This window comes from Engystomops pustulosus, chromosome 8, assembly GCF_040894005.1.
Source record: "Engystomops pustulosus chromosome 8, aEngPut4.maternal, whole genome shotgun sequence".
Classification (NCBI taxonomy): Eukaryota; Metazoa; Chordata; class Amphibia; order Anura; family Leptodactylidae; genus Engystomops; species Engystomops pustulosus.
The window spans coordinates 86388798-86407011 of record NC_092418.1 but is presented as its reverse complement, the minus strand read 5'-3'; the positions used below and the strand labels follow the sequence as shown (position 1 = coordinate 86407011).

Here is an 18214-nt window from a genome sequence, read left to right as displayed (position 1 = left end):
AGATCCTAAACTCTCAATACAGTCTTACTGGGATTTTCATGAATCCAGAAAACCCCTAGGAGACTTTGTTCTGGATCCTGGTCACCCTGATAAATCTAGTTTTTGGCATCAGGTCTAGCAGAAAGTTCCGGGGGTCATGGGACCCACTTTGGCCAATGTATGGCTACCTCACACCAGAGGACACTTCCATTGACCATGGAAGGGAAGTCACTTTTCTTTGTTGTCACCCCAAGAACTTCCATAAATACCAAACCAAAGTAGTATTTGGCATCTCTTGGGGACCAGAAGACAGAGCAGGCTACATAGATTTTTTTTAAACCCTTTCACTTGCCCCCTAGGGGTTTTCCAGAATCCTTGAAAACTCTTTCACCAAAACTGTAATGGTACAGGAACGTCTCATTTTTTTATAACGTCCATACCAGACTAGCCTCTCATCTAACCATACAATAACCATCTCTGCACTCTATGGGGCACATTTACTAAGAGGTTTTTGCCAGTTTTCTGTTGGACTTTGTATGTTTTTTTTTTAGTGCAAATTGCTTGCACAGGTATTTAAGAAGTGTCTGTGCCACATTTGTGTCACACGTGACCCTTTTGTAGCGCAGCTACACTAGGCACCATGTGACACAAATTAGGGGGCGTTCTGGTGCTCAGTCAGACCGTGCGCCTGATTTATCATGCAATGTCTAACAGAATTGTGTTGCACGCCCCATGTTAAAGGTGCATAAAAAAAAGCGGGGCACTCTGTCAGCAGTGCACAGGGCGCCAGATTAATGAAGAACGTGAGCCAGAAATCCTGAATCTGGGGCCCCCTGCACACTACACAGGCAAATTGCATTTAGTGCACTTTGCACTGTTGTTAGTAAATGTTCCCCTATGTGCCTTAATAATGCTTTAAGATAATTTTTTTCTTCCTATTTTTCGCTCTCAAGCTATCTCAAAATCAACACTGTTCTATTCCGCTCATCCCCCAGCAGATACTATTCAGAAATGACATATTTATCTATTATAACACATTTACTATTCGACTTGCACTCAAATCCCTAGATTCCCTTTCAGAGCCATGGAGACGGCTCCGCACAGAGTCCGGAGGGAGCATTTTCGTAATTGGCTTCCATCTTTCATTCACAAGAACGTAAAATGGCCTCAGAAAGCTATTATGTGTGACATAGACCGAGCGCTTTATGTAAATGGGATGTATGCGTTATAAAGGGTCATCAGATGAACTGGAATTATTGCATTCTCTACAATACTGATAAATTATTAAGTGCTTCAAACTTATAATGACTGAAAAACTTGTGCGGTGATTTGTTCGGGATGACACATTGTGGCAGGCAGCCAGTTTCCTTCCTATGACTCGGCTTCTCATAGGATATGCAGTTTTTTTTCATTCTTTGGGATAGATAACCCATATTTCCTTTAGCATCTGCTGCATAATTTAACAATATAATGGAGGATCATTGGCGGTAAAAGCCGTTTCCAAATGTATCAAAGGCGGATACTAAATAAAGTTTTCAAATATTGATGTCAGTGAAGTCCTCAGACGGAACCGCTCAGGGTGACCTCTCCTCACTAAAAATTATTAATAACCAGAGAAAAGATGACCCCTATGAGATTTAGCCAAAAGTTTGTTCAGTCAATGAAACCCCTAACAATGAGATTCTCTGATATTTCCAATTCGAGAACAAGCAGAAAATGCAAGGAGCTAATGAGTATTTGAAAGAAAAGTAGAGCATGCAGTCTTATTCATACAGTAGGCAGCATGTTATAAAGCAGGAGGAGCTGAGCAGATTGTACATTGTGTCCTATCGGCAAGCCAGACAGAATGTTATAGAGCAGTAGGGGCTGAGAAATTGTACATAGTGTCCTATAGCATGTTCTAGAGCAGAAGGAGATGAGCAGATTGTACATAGTGTCCTATCTGTGGGTGGTATGTTATAGAGCCGGGGTCCCCAAACTTTTAGCATAGGGGGCCGTTCACTGTCCCTCTCAGACCATTGGAGGGTCGGATAAATAGCGGTACATTTGACCACATCCGTAATACACTGGGCCACCCCTCAATTAATTATTTAATATACTGCACCCCCTTGTGAACTATTTTATATACAGGCGGTCCCCTACCTAAGAACACCTGACTTACATACGACCCCTAGTTACAAACGGACCTCTGGATGTTGCCAATTTACTGTACTTTATCCTTAGGCTACAATAAACAGCTGTAACAGTTATCACTGGTGTCTACAATGAAGCTTTATTATGAATCCAGGTTCTAATGAAAATCCAACATTTTTAAAATTCAATTGTCACAGAGACCAAAAAAAAATTTGGCTGGGGGTTACAATGATAAAGTATACAGTTCCGACTTACATACAAATTCAACTTAAGAACAAACCTACAGTCCCTATCTTGTATGTAACCCGGGGACTGCCTGTATTGGCCAATTAATTAATTCATTGGGTCAATTAATTATTAAATATACTGGGACACCTCTCCATTAATTATTTCCCATGCTGCCCCCCCCATTAATTACCAGACTGTCTCCCACCATTAGTTATTTTATATGTCCCCCCACCATTAATTATTTTATATGTCCCCCGCCACCATTAGTTATTTTAAATACCCCCACCATTAGTTATTTTATATACCCCCCCACCATTAGTTGTTTTATATGCCCCCCATTAGTTATTTTATATACCCCCCCACTATTAGTTGTTTTATATGTCCCCCCCACCATTAGTTGTTTTATATGTTCCCCCTCACCATTAGTGATTTTATATGCCCCCCCATTAGTTATTTTATATACCCCCCACTATTAGTTGTTTTATATGTCCCCCCACCATTAGATGTTTTATATGTCCCCCAGCATCATTAGTTGTTTTATATGTCCCCCCACATCATTAGTTGTTTTATATTCCCCCCCCACCATTAGTTGTTTTATATGTCCCCCCCACCATTAGTGATTTTATATGCCCCTCCATTAGTTATTTTATATACCCCCCACTATTGGTTGTTTTATATGTCCCCCCACCATTAGTGATTTTATATACCCCCCACCATTAGTTGTTTTATATGTTGCTCCCATAATGCTTTGTTTAATATATTAGGGTCCCCTGGCCGGCACAATAATTTTATTTAAAAAAAATAAAAAATCCTACACTCACCTCTGGCTCCTGCGTCTTCTTTCTTCTTGCGGCTGTCGGACAGAAAAAGGCGCATGCAGGTTCAAAGAGCGATGTGCGCCGGGTGGTTTTCCGGCCACATCGCTCCACCTGCAATAATAGTGCTCGAGCGGCCGGAAACGGCCGCATCGAGCACTATGCAGTGACGGGCAGGAGCTTCCTGTCCGGATGGACGGAGGCCCCTGCCTGACTGCCGGTGGCGGCGGCCGGATGTGATGGGGGCCGCAAAGAAACGGTCCGCGGGCCGCATGTGGCCCGCGGGCCGTAGTTTGGGGACCCCTGTTATAGAGCAATAGGAGCTAAGTAGATTGTACATTGGGGCAGATGTATCTTTCTTTTTTTTATGTTGTTTTTGCGCCTTTTCATACTGGCGCACCGCTTTTGCAACATTTTTGCGACTAAACGCCAAACTAGCCGCGCAGCAAAAATAACCATGTTTCCCTCATTTATCCTACCAATCCAGATGTTTTGCTGCGCCTAATAATAGGCAACTTTTTATTCAGGCACAAAATCGGGCACAAAAATACTTCGACCCCGAAGGTGGCGTAAACTGAGAAGTAAGCACTGAGCCCCTGTGCAGAGCAGCTCATCCCCAGCAGCAGAGCTCAGCAGATACTAGTACAGATAATACAGACACTGCAGACTCTATTTACAGGTCATGACCTTCTATTTACTAAACATTCTGCAAAATCCTTAGCTCAGAGAGGACAGGAGAGAAGTTTGCAGAATTTTGCAGATACTACAGAGAAGTGTCCCCCGTGAAGCAGGATGACCCCAATGGTGTCTGAGGAGGATACTGCTCAGAAATAGCATGTTATAGAGCATAAGGAGATGAGCAGATTGTACATTGTGTTCTATCGGCAAGCCAGGCAGAATGTTGTAGGGCAGTAGGAGCTGAGAAACTGTACATAGTGTCCTATAGCATGTTATAGAGCAGAAGGAGATGAGCAGATTCTACATAGTGTCCTATCTGCAAGCCAAGCGGAATGTTATAGACCAGTAGGAGCTGAGAAATTGTACATAGTGTCCTATAGCATGTTATAGAGCAGAAGGAGACGAGCATATTTTAAATAGTGTCCTATTTGCAGCCAGCATGTTATAGAGCAGGAGGAGCTGAATAGATTGTACATAGTGTCCTATCTGTGGGTGGTATGTTATAGAGCAGTAGGAGAAGATAGTACATTGTGTTCTATAGGATGTTATAGAGTGGGAGGACCTGGCATATTATACATTGTCCTATGTGCAGGTAGTCAGTTATAGAGCAGAAGGAGCTGAGCAGGTTGTAAATGATCCTATCTGCAGGCAGCATGTTATAGAAGAGTGCAGCATGGCATTGCTGACAAGTTCTCTTTAAAAGATACAACACATGTAGTGTCCGATCCAAGCTGCAGAGTTCATGCCACCATATCGAATTCATAGATGAATATGTATGAAACTTTTGGCTTACCCTTTTCTCTAATTTTTGAGACTTTTCATGGCGCTTGTGCTCATTTGGGACTTTTTTGCGCCTAAGACAGTCTCCTTTCAAAGTTCTCTATTGTTTCGTTTTCTACAGTTTTCCCTGAGTTATCAGCTGAATCCCAATGTGAAAGTTGCAAATTTTTAAAAAAGTCGTAAATTTAAGACTGTCCCTGACCGGGCATACAAAATAGCTTAGAGCTGATTGCGGCTTTTGGAGACTTTTTGCCACTTTTGTTTTAAAAAGTCGCAAATTAACTAAAAACCAAACACCACATGTATCAATAAGGAAAAACCACTAGGATACATCTGACCAGTAAAAAAGCTAAGAAAAGTCCCAAAAAACAGACGGACTAAGCCGGACCTATGATACATGTTCCCTATACTCTGTATACTAATGTAGCTAGGTCCTGTGTATATGAGATCTTATCAAAGAAACCTAAAATGTAAACTTTTGTCAGTTTCAGAATGTCAGTAAAGATAATATTAATACATGGAAGATAGGATGCCCGAATCTCCGGAAAACAAATTACTATCCGCTTTATATCTAACAGGTTCTGAACTTTTCTCCTTTTTATAACAATGTTCTGCTTATTTGTCCCCGACAAGCAGGATAAATAGCCTCCTAAATGGAATTGTCCACGCATGAGACCGGAGCGCGTCTGTCACAATGGAAACACAGATTCCTTAAGCCATTAAGAATAATCCTTATTAGATCTACGGCCAGTGGGTACGGCTGACACCAGAGAGCTGGCACAGGCGCTGCTGCATTAGTACAAACAGCTGATAAACCAGGCCTAATGTGTCATCTCCGCCTGCCAAAGACAACAATCTCTGGAAGACTTACTGAACATACTTGTAATACCAAGTAAGGAGCCGGACAGGAATTGTATTGTTCTCCTCCAGCAACATTTCATTACTCTGAAATTGCTAAATCTATTGCTAGATCTGCAAGATCACATAATGTTCTGGCTATTTATTTCACATATTTGCCAATCAAAAAAAAAAAAATTAAAAAACAAAAATGTGAAAAAAATTATCTAGTTCTATAACACTTGGTCTAGGAGCAGGATTCTATCTGCAGGCCAGGCAGAATGTTATAGAGCAGTAGGAGCTGAGAAATTGTACATAATGTCCTATATCATGTTATAGAGCAGGAGGAGCTACACAAATTGTACATAGTGTCCTAAAGCATGTTATAGAGCAGGAGGAGCTACGCAAATTGTACATAGTGTCCTATAGCATGTTATAGAGCAGAAGGACCTGGCAGAATGTACATAGTGTCCTATCTGCAGGTAGTGAGTCATAGAGCAGGAGGAGCTAAGCAAATTGTACACAGTGTCCTATAGCATGTTATAGAGCAATAGGAGCTGAATGTACATAGGGGGAGATAGACTCCTGCAACAGCGTATGATAGTGGCCAGATACATCAATAGTCTTAGGTCTCTCGATGTATCTGGCAGACGGCGCAGAAAGCGAGCAAAACTACACCATTTTGTTTAATAATCAAAAATGTGAAATAACACTTGGTCTATTATATGATTAGATGTAAAATGCTCCAAATTATTTTCAAATTATTAAAGCTGTTGTCCAGGATGCAAATTTTTGGACTCTTAATGTAAAAAGCAAGGATGTTTCACGCATAGTGTTGGGAAGTAAGAGCTCTCCTTACGGAGACTGTCAATTAAGGCCGCCATGTAGGCGTGTGGAGAGATAGCCATAGACGCTGCGCTAGGGGATTCTGGGAAAATATGTAACACATCTTTTAGCTACCTTGTACTGCAGCTTCCAGACATCAAATATCAAATTTTTTTTTTTACTGGTACAGGCACCGGTGTAGACCACCAACAGATCGTTCATTTATCAAAGGATAGGGTAAAGACGGAAAGAAAGGTGTGAGTGTGTACTAAAACATAACTTTTATTCCCTGTTTATTAAGATGGGAAACAACATTAGGTCCCATACAGTATGTAATCTTGTGAATGATTATGAACATTCTAAAAATCAACACTGTAGACAATGAATAGAAGGTGTGCTGGGACTAAAGGTAGATGGTGGATGACCCTATTAATGACCCTTTCAATGACTAAAAATCCAAAAATGATAAGCACAGGTGAGGTCAAAAAAGGAGTGAAAAGAAATAATACTGGAAAATCATAGAATTCAAGTTTGGAAAAATGGAACAAAGAAACATTTCCACCATAGCCTATTCATGTAAGGAGAGATTTACCAAGCTGAATAATCCAGAATTCTGTCTTGATCTGTATGAAACACTTCTCTGGGATACCCTACCCATCAAACAAAGGATAGATGCCCATAAAAGTGGTGGGTCCGTGGAAACAGACACAGATCCCATGGACTAAGCTCAGTGCAGTGGATGGGAGTCCTTGTGTCATACAAGAATATGATGCACAGAGTCCCTGTGTGCTACCTTAAATGAAGCACCGACGCTGGAACAACAGTTACCGGAAGTGAGGGAGTCCTTACATCATATTTCCATGTAATGCATGGACCACTGCGTCCACTGCGCTGTGCTTGGTCCAAGGAATCTGACCAGCAGATCCAACCACGTTCATATTCAGCCGTCCTAATACACAACTTGCAAAGTTGTATGAGTAAGCTATTGTGAGCAGGACTGTTCCATCTGACTATGTTATTGCTCTGCGATGTCCCCCATGATGCTGCTGAATATAAACATTTATTAATATGATCATTATTATTACTTTCCTTTTGGTCTGCCATACAGATGTACCAAGCCAATACATTCCCAGGAGCCTTTTTGGGCATCATATCTCATAAAATGAAATCTGATCGCAATGTGACTCAAAAGTCACTTCAAGATGATGATTAAAAATTGAATTTTAAAAATTATTATGTGTTGGTCGCAGGTCCCGAAGGTGACTACATTTGCTTTCATAAGAAGTGATACATGTAGATATTAAAGGGTTTGTCCCATCTAAGCAAGTTAGGCCCTATACACAGGATAAAACCTAACCAGCTGATCAGTGGGAGTCTTAGTGATGAGACCCACATGGATCACGAGAATGGGGGTTGGTTGTACCCTGTTGCACCCCAAGATGACCGTCACTCATAAATGGCCTGCCCAGTTCATCATTATGGAGCTGACGGAGATAGCCTTGTAGGATAGTGAATAGTGCCTAACTTACTGATCAGTGGGGGTCCCAATGATGGGACCCACATGGATCATGAGGGTAGGTTGTACCCTCATCACACCCTGAGATGACCGGAGCAGCGCGTGGCTCATATGCGGCCTGCCCAGTTCACCTCTATGCAGCTGATGGAGATAGCCAAGTACGATAGTGTATAGGGCCTTACTTGCTAAGATGGGACAACCCCTTTAAGTGATAAGTAAAGTCACTACACAGCTTTGCACATACGTTTTTGAGAATGTTGTATCAGTTAAGTATCTAAGAATAACCAATATTCTCTACTTTGCCCATTAGAATATTGTATATACTTACATCGGAATTAAAACGGAGCTGGCAGACATTGCAAGAAATGACTTGTTTTTTCTTTGGTGGAATGGAAACACCAAACGTATGGTTTATGACAGCTTTTTGCACAGGATCCATCTAAATGAAAAGAGAAATAATAGAGATAAAAGTTGTGTCTTGCATAGTACACACGGCCATGGTTTGCAGTATAGATCACGGCTGCCTGCACACGAGGTGACATCTGCTCGCTTGTTGCTAGGTATATAGGGTGACAAGGTAAACAGAACATTGTATAAGGCAAACATAATGTAAACCACTCGGCTGACCGCAACGCAAGGTGTGAAGGCATATCACATGAATGTGCGTCCATCTGGTCTAATTGTTTCAATGTAATGGTTATTAGCTCATTAGCACAGGCTATCACTACTCATCCTAGGAGTAACCTAGGAATATCTGGATCACGTTACCGCGAAAATCCATCTGCCAAGAATATTCTTATGCAATCCTGGTCTGTCAATAGGACATTTTACCACCCTGTGCCCATCACTGTGCTCCAAAACCCGTACAAGAAAAAGGAATGTTGGCAAATTCCAGAACAAAGAATTCTAAACATTCTAAACAAATTTATCCAAGCTCCTTTTTAGGGACCTGGGCGTAGCGTACAGCCGGCTGATTAAGGGGAGCGTTTCCCACACATTTCCATAGGTAGCTGTGCCGTATTTCCGGTGAAGGATAAAGCATGCTCAATTTTCCAGAGACGTCACGGGACAGTGACAAACGTGTGTGCTCGCCATACCGTGCCGCACACAATGCACTTCAATGACGGCTTTATTCTAGTTGCTGTACAGCCCCCATATACGTTTGTGTGCATGGGGCCTTTAATGGACTAAGTCAACATCAATAGAACTAACCATAGAATTACGTGAACACATGTATGGTGTTTATTGGCTACTAATGGTGTATTGTGAAAATACATCAATATATTCTAATATTAGAAGAAAAGCCTGTGAGTCCTGCTACTCCCCTCCCATAAAGAGTGACTGACAGCTCTTCCTGCCTGTATCTACACAGGAGAAGCTGTCAATCACTGAGTGTGGGCAGGGAGAGAGGACTCACAGGCTTACAATAGGAATCCCTAGACCAGTGATTTTCAACCTGTGTGCCGCAACACATGGTTGAGTGTGCCGCGGGGAGCCCCTGTGTAGCGCTGCCGCCGCGCCCCCGTGTTTCTGCCCCCCATACTTACCTCCAAGCCCCGCCCATCTTCTGTAGCTCCTGCACCATGCGGCCCATGTCACGTGACTGACGTAACGTCAGGTCGCGTAAGTCACATGACATGGGCCGCGCGGTGCAGGAGCTACAGAAGATGGGCGGATCGCCATTAGGAGAGAAGTTACATCAAGGGTGAGTATATAAGGTTATTATTTGTATAGGGAAGGCAGCTAGGGTCTTTTTTTTATTAGTAAAGGGGGGCCTCTAGGGGCTTTTTATTAGTTAAGGGGGGCCTCTAGGGCCTTTTAATTAGTAAAGGGGGGGCCTCTAGGGCCTTTTAATTAGTAAAGGGGGGCCTCTAGGGCCTTTTAATTAGTAAAGGGGGGCCTCTAGGGCCTTTTAATTAATAAAGGGAGGCCTCTAGGGCCTTTTAATTAGTAAAGGGGGGCCTCTAGGGCCTTTTAATTAGTAAAGGGGGGCCTCTAGGGCCTTTTAATTAGTAAAGGGGGGCCTCTAGGGCCTTTTAATTAGTAAAGGGGGGCCTCTAGGGCCTTTTAATTAGTAAAGGGGGGCCTCTAGGGCCTTTTAATTAGTAAAGGGAGGCCGCTAGTGGCTCTTGATTAGTAAAGGGAGGCCGCTAGGGTCTTTTAATTAGTAAAGGGAGGCGGCTAGGGGTTTTTATTAGTAAAGGGAGGCCGCTAGGGGTTTTTTATTAGTAAAGGGAGGCCGCTAGGGGTTTTTTATTAGTAAAGGGAGGTCTTTTATGACTGTTTTAGTGTCATTTTGTGCTATTTTAGTTGGTTGTGTGCCCCAGGATTTTCTAAGTATAAAAAGTGTGCTGCGGCTCAAAAAAGGTTGAAAATCACTGCCCTAGACTACTATTTACATAAAAAGACAGACTCCAACCAAGCTGTGTATCCCTGAACTCAGTTTACCACATATATCCAGTAATTCTAGGTCATTGCTTGTGCACATTACCTATATTGTTTTCCCTCCACATTCTTTAGCATTCACTTATAAAAAAAACCTTTCCATTGACATTGTAGAAATTGCAGTTCACACACAGATACTGCAGAAAAAAAGTTGCTAAAAATAAAGATTGCAAAAAATGTTACGACCATAAACACATGAGTACTAGTAAGGTCAAGTAGATCTACTACCCAGAGTAAAACTTTGGAGTTGTGGCATCGTTATGGTATTAGCATGATATAAACGACCACTTACCAAAATAATTGTTCTGCATTTTAGTGCCAAGAGTAGTAGTAGTACAGAGATAATAAACACAGTGATGTCACAAAACAGGGATAATACACACAGTGATGTCACAGTACAGGGATAATACACACAGTGATGTCACAGTACAGGGATAATACACACAGTGATATCACAGAACAGGGATAATACACACAGTGATGACACAGAACAGGGATAATACACACAGTGATGTCACAGTACAGGGATAATACACACAGTGATGTCACAGTACAGGGATAATACACACAGTGATGTCACAGTACAGAGATAACACACACAGTGATGCCACAGTGCAGGGATAATACACACATTGATGCCACAGTACAGGGATAATACACACAGTGATGACACAGAACAGGGATAATACACACAGTGATGTCACAGAACAGTGATAATACACACAGTGATGTCACAGTACAGGGATAATACACATAGGGATGTCATGATACAGGGATAATTTACAGAGTGATGTCACAGTACAGGGATAATACACACAGTGATGTCACAGTACAGGGATAATACACACAGTGATGTCACAGTACAGAGATAATACACACAGTGATGCCACAGTGCAAGGATAATACACACAGTGATGCCACAGTACAGGGATAATACACACAGTGATGTCACAGTACATGGATAATACACACAGTGATGTCACAGTACAGGGATAATACACACAGTGATGTCACAGTACAGGGATAATACACACAGTGATGACACAGAACAGGGATAATACACACAGTGATGTCACAGAACAGGGATAATACACACAGTGATGTCACAGTACAGGGATAATACACATAGGGATGTAATGATACAGGGATAATTTACAGAGTGATGTCACAGTACAGGGATAATACACACAGTGATGTCACAGTACAGGGATAATACACACAGTGATGTCACAGTACAGAGATAATACACACAGTGATGCCACAGTGAAGGGATAATACACACAGTGATGCCACAGTACAGGGATAATACACACAGTGATGTCACAGTACATGGATAATACACACAGTGATGCCACAGTGCAGGGATAATACACACAGTGATGCCACAGTACAGGGATAATACACACAGTGATGTCACAGTACAGGGATAATACACACAGTAATGTCACGGTACAGGGATAATACACACAGTGATGTCACAGTACAGAGATAATACACACAGTGATGCCACAGTGCAGGGATAATACACACAGTGATGCCACAGTGCAGAGATAATACACACAGTGATGCCACAGTACAGGGATAATACACACAGTGATGCCACAGTACAGGCATAATACATTAATGTTCTAATACAGAGATAATACAGGAGTAATTCACACAGTGATGTGATACTCTAGAGATAACACCAAAGACATAATGAGCTCCGGGATGTCACAGTTATAGGTATACTGGTCACGGAGTTGTCATAATCTACTCTGAGATACTACAGAATACAATACATACAATAAAAGCTAGGTAACAATCCAGGAATGATGCGCACAAAATCACAGCATCATCACAGCACAAGAAGGGGAACATAGAAGGAGAGTGATGCATCATGATGTCCAAGTCATACAGAAATAGCAGAGCACAGGGACTGGGCAAAGATGAAATAGTGCAGGGGCTACTCCAAAGCAAACAGTAACTTTCCCATCATCCACAAGCAGCTGCACCTTAGGTCTCAGTTATTATGTACTATCTTAGTTATAGAGCCCCAAAACAATGTAATCCTTACTACCCCAGCAGTTCTGGCCATGGTGAAGCATAACACAAAATAAAACTATAAAACACAAGACAAGGAGACAATTGTTTCCCGCTACCTGAGCTATTCCTCCAGGTATTGCCTCCATGATGGGATAAGTATCTGCTCAGCAGTGACAATCGTGCAGCAGGGTTGAGTATCCTCTAGTCTATGGCAGATCATAGGAGAGAATGCAGATCATTGCCCACAGTCCCAGGCTGTGCAAGCAACAAGGACACAGCAACACAACGTGTCCTCTCTAGGAGTCTCTGGGGTTTTAAAGTGTAAGACTCTCTTCTGAGCAGATGACAACATTTCCCAAACATGGGAACCGAGTGAAGATATTAAAATTCAGGAAGGTAGCACATTAACATTTAAATATGGCGGACACTCAGGTGGATTACTCTTGTTTTGAATAGAACCGAATGTGTTGTCTGGTTGTAACTCGATCACTGAAACAATATAGACACTTACAACTTCTTGTCTTGCCATAGCCGGAGGCTAACAGTGGGAACAATGCAATGCACAAGGTCTACGCTATAGCTAATTGGACATTTGGAAAAACTTCACATGAAGCTTAAACTACAACTAGAAGTCAATCTGAGTACAGCTATAAAATCATATTTCTGAAGTTTTTATATTTTTAAGATCCTGTGCACACAAACATGTGCCCTTTTGGGGCTACAAGCAATGAACCGTATACCGTTGTTTGTTGTCTGGCATCAACAGGTGAACTGGACTCCGATATCCATAGGCAGTGACTGCCAGGACCACAAAAATGGGCAGGTAAAGAACCTGTGTGGTGCGAGCTGCTGGCACGTTCCCGGTGATGCCAAGCATGGTGCCTTCCCAAAAGAAGGCTATGGGCCGTGAATTATTGCCGTTTGTGCGGCTCAGTCGAGTCTATATTGTCTTTGCCAATCACATACAAGATATAAAATATGCTCCCATGTAAGCGTTGCTTGCTTCAAATGGAAAGGTGGCAACATTCCTTAATATTTCATGAAGATGTACCCCTCCCATCAACTAAATTGTGATTACATCTGGTCAAAACAATGATAAGAAAGAACATATCTTCTGACTGTGAAATAAAATGGGTCAAATGTATCATGTCAAAGGTATCATGAAGGTCTCTGGAAGAAGGTGTCCTGGAACATACTTGTAACGTGGAGCTCTCCCACCGTCCCATCAAGAATAAGAGGGTCTTGGCCGACTTCTCTATCTCATGAGAGAGGTGGCTTTATACTATATGCATAGTCACTCTGGTTAATTTAATGGCTGACCTAGAATCCTATGTAGTAAACTTGGAAATGGCAATGATCTTCTCTAGATAGTGGGGCCGGTGTAGAACTGGTACAGAGTCAATTGTTTGTAGCATTTGTCAGGTTTGAGGTATAGCTTCTATTCCAAAGGATTCCAAAAACGAAGCCGAAGATCCAGCTCTTACTGTACCGTACTTCTTTATTTAATCCATTCACAAATACATGGGACACAGCAAAAAAATGGCCGCCATGTTTCTGGTGCACTAGGCACCCTTACTTATGGCTAACTAACACATCTATAATACAAACGATTTAAACCTGCACGACAAGATCACGTGTTCCAACATAATTGAAAAACACTGGTGTAATAGTCACATCGAGAAATGTAAATATGAATGAGTTGACAGAAATCTAAATACCCACATAGGCATGCAACCACTTCATTGCTGTAAAACATCAATTCATGAACATCAAAGAAAACTGCATAAGTGTTGGCAAATAGTCCTAACCTTAATTGCACACATGTAGACATCTGCCATTTAATAATAAGATCACATGATTAGTAAATGACGGGCGGGGGGGTAACACATCAAAACAAAAAGCGCAACATACAGCATCACAAACAATCCAAGGATTGAAATAGAGCTTATGGTTTATGATACGACATCCAGGTCATCACTCCAGTCCTCACCAGTCACTTTTGACTTTAGTGCAGCTGCCAACCACTGATGTCACCATGATGATCACGATGGCCAAAGCAGATCCTGGGCAATAACCTTGAGGCTGCATTTACACATTCAGATTTTCTGATGCAGTTTTATAAGCCAAAAGCAGGTGCGAGTCATAAATGAGAATATATCATTTAGAGGTGCTGCTTCTCTTTTTTTCACTCCACTCTTGGTTTGGGCGTCAAAAACTGCACCTGAAAACCGGAATGTGTGGATGCCTAAATAAGGCATGGCAATTTTGTTGGAACAGGTTAAAATAGATTAAGGAGTACATTCACATGTGGAAGATTTTCTCAGAATGTCTGCGTTGAGAAAAAATGCAACTATTTGGTTTGCTTCTGAAGATAAAGCATGGATCTGTCCAACAATTCTGTTGCATATATTGGGGGAGATTTATTAATCAGTCTACAACAGAATTCCGTCTTGATTTGCACTAAAAAAGTTTCTGTACCACATTTAAAAAGGGTTTTAGACAGTTTTCTGCCTCTCTTACGACTAGTTCGACAAAAAGGGGCGAGGCCTGTGAAAAAGGCGCATGACCTCACACCAAAAAGGTCCGTGCACCAAAAGTACTGCTGACTCGACAGACTTTTGTCCTAATTTTGTGGCGTAAGGTAAGCCAACTAATAGGAGGTGCAGAGTACAACTAGACAGTCTTATACTAGGACAGATTTATCACCCAGCACCAGACACATATATGAATCTAGTGCAGAATAAGTCTTTTTCATCCTCATAGAAGACATTGGGGTTCATTTGTCTTTTCCTCTTATTTTGGTGCCATTTTTGGTACATTTGAATATTTGCAGACAAATTTGGGACTTTTCACACTCACCCAGCATAGTTTGGTACAAGATTTTTTTTCAGTGTTGCACCTAATACAGCTTTATAATCTGGATGTGCACTTATGAAAAGTCGCAACTTTTTGCAAAAATAAACTTTAGTCTAACGCAGATATAGGCTATAGGATGGTATACGTAGCTCAAGATTCTGTAACTTTTTTTTTAAGTTGCCAAAAAACATAAAAACTTGAATGCCAAATAAATTACCCTCTAAGATAAATTAAACAAGTCCAAAACCCAAAAGAAAAAATAAATAGACAGGTGCAAAGTCCCAGACTAATGATAAATGACCCCCACTGAGTTGTAGAATGTACAATAACTTTTTGGAATTGGGAATTTCATTATTTTTTTTAATTAATTAATTAATTAAATTAATTAATTTAATTAATTTCTGAGAGTAGTCAAGAATTCATTTACATGAAGGAGAAACCTTATAAAACTAAAGAAATTAAAAAATTAACTTTTCTTTTCAAAACCCCTTTGAATATTGTAACGTTTTGTATGAACTTTTGTATATTTTGCTAATCATAATCCATCTCTCCATCACAATAGTTCCCATTATGCACCTGTCCTCATTCCTATCCATTCTTAATTATAACAAAGTCACACAACAATAGCTGAATGACCTGCGGCAATGTGTATGTGAGAAGTACTCAGAGATAAGTGACCTTATAGACGGGCAATGACCGTAGCATCTTCTCTTATGCGTCCAGAACAATAGGCTTTGTGTAACCAATGTAAGGTGCAAGTTCTGCCTCGATGAACCTTCACTAACATAATGGGGAATGGCGGAAACTGCAGTTATCACTAATTTATTGACCGTAAAGTTGTGTCTGACCATGAAAATGAACCAGCAAGTCTAAATTACAAGAGGTTTTTATATATGAGCAATTTGGGCAGCAGCCTTGGGCTTATAGTTCCATGGCCTTACAAACCACCCAACAAATCTGATACTGGCGTCAATAAGACAGGTCCATTCCTGGAATCTCCATACATGTGTACAAGCCCTTCTAGGAATTTTGAAGGTCCACCAAAGGTCCTTAAACTACAAAAACCTCTACAAGTTGGAGAGTCCCTCTGACTGAGCCCCCATCTTACCTGGCTGCCTCTACTTGTCCATGTACTATATTACTTGAATCTGTTCTTATGAGTCTACCAATAACTTTCATACCACCTCCACATCGATCTGACTGGGGTTCTCAGAATTGTGAATTTTGGCTTCCAATGCCTAACATTTACAGGCACAGTGATTCAGTGGTCAGGACTACAGCCTTGCAGCGCGGGGGTCCTGGATTTAAGTCCCATCCTGGACAACATCTTGAAAAGAGTTTGTATATTCCCTCCATGTTTGAATCGGTTCCCCCCCCGGTCCACCGGTTTCCTCCCACATTCCAAAACATACTGGTAGGTTGATTAGGTTGTGAGCCCCATGGGGACTGGTCTGGAAATCTCTGTGCAGCACTGCGTAATCTGTGAGCACTATATAAATAAAGGAATTATTATTATTAATTAAGAAAATAGTTATGTCTAAAATTAACCATTGCCACAAAGAATGCCACCAAGTGTAGCCCTTTCCAGAATAAACGTGGGTGATAGAGTTTGTGGTGTTGCTTGTCAAATAGTAACATTAATGGTGTAAGGTGTAAATTTTCATAGGTAAGATCAATGCTGTCGTAAAACGAGTCTTAAATATTATCAGATGCCCTTGTGAATCAACCTGAGCAAAATCAATACCATAGATCTGACTAATGAAATGTAACACATCTTCATTCCTATTTCAGCACATGGACTGGGCTCTAATCTGATTCATCATACATGACATCCGCAGGCACAGTCTAATAAGTGCAAACAGGAATGCAGAAATAAGTCAGGAAGACAGAGATTAACCTTCAATGCAGAACAAAATGGTTCTAGAATAAGATGCCATGTTGACAATTAGAGCTGTTCAAACAAACCCATAGAAACCCACAGTCATACTCTCTTCTGTGCCATGCTTCCTGTCACGCACTGGGGTCTGGGGAGAGTCTCTGGGGCTAAAGTCTGTGGACTCCCTGGACCACCGTGGGGGATAACGATGCTAGCCGCAACCCGGGAGCGGAGTCTAAGTGGACTCCTGGTCTTCGCCATAGCCCGCCGCAAAGCGGGATGGTCTTGCTGCGGCGGGGAGCTACCAGGTCGCTCCACGGGTGTGACTAGGCCCGCAGTGGCAGCCACAGGGCAGGCAGGCCCACGGGAAGGCAGGACCATGGGAAGGCAGGACCACGGGATGGCAGGACCACGAGATGGCAGGACCTTGGAAGGATGGCTGGCAGGACCTCGGAAAGACGGCTGGCAGAATAACCGGACCGCCACTGGATAACCGGACCGCCACAGGATAACCGGACCGCCACAGGATAACCGGACCGCCACAGGATTACAGGACCACCACAGGATTACCAGACTGCCACAGGATTACCAGACCGCCACAGGAGCACGGAACCGCCACAGGATTAAGGGACTGCCACGGGAACACCACAGGAACATGGGAACACCACAGGAACATGGGAACACCACAGGAAAATGGAACTCGGAGGCATCTGGAAACGCTCAGGAATCACGGAGGCGTCTGGAAACTCTCAGGAGGCTTTCTCTTCAGTAGAATGACCTGAAGATGCAGCAGGGGATGCGGGGAGTCGCCAGGCTATATAGCAGAGCCGGGATGCCAGAGCCAATAAGGAGTACGCTGGCCTTTTAAATTCCTGAAGAATCGTGCGCGCCCTAGGCTCGGGAGCACGCAGCCTCAGCATGCAGCAGGAGCGCGGCCTCAGAGGAAGCAGGCGTGGGACCAGGACGGGATTGTCGTGGAGTCTGGAGCCAGGTGAGATGACAATGGACCTGGGGGAACGGGGACAGTGGCAGAGGAGCATGGGTGCACCCGCGATCTGCAACATGGATCTCGGGGGGCACCTGTGCCATGACTCCGGACCGGGGCTGTGACACTTCCTCACAATTTCCTAAATATATGCACACAAAGAGTAGGATGGAGTATGACTTCATATGGCACCGAGTCACATAGAGACTCCAAGGCCTCACTCGGTCAGATCTGTG

At 42.4% G+C, this 18214-nt stretch overlaps 1 protein-coding gene across 5 annotated transcripts in view; it reads right to left on the bottom strand.

Moving 5' to 3' along the window:
- The window catches only part of ZNF385B (zinc finger protein 385B), a 389492-nt gene that overhangs the window by 69729 nt on the left and 301549 nt on the right, over positions 1–18214 (bottom strand). For 4 of the 5 annotated variants that reach the window (XM_072121588.1, XM_072121589.1, XM_072121592.1 and 1 more), the window contains one exon: positions 8120–8230. The exons of the other annotated variant lie outside the window; for it this stretch is intronic. In XM_072121588.1, coding sequence (XP_071977689.1) covers positions 8120–8230 — 111 coding nt within the window. The remainder of the gene's footprint in view (positions 1–8119; positions 8231–18214) is intronic. 5 annotated transcript variants of the gene reach the window in all.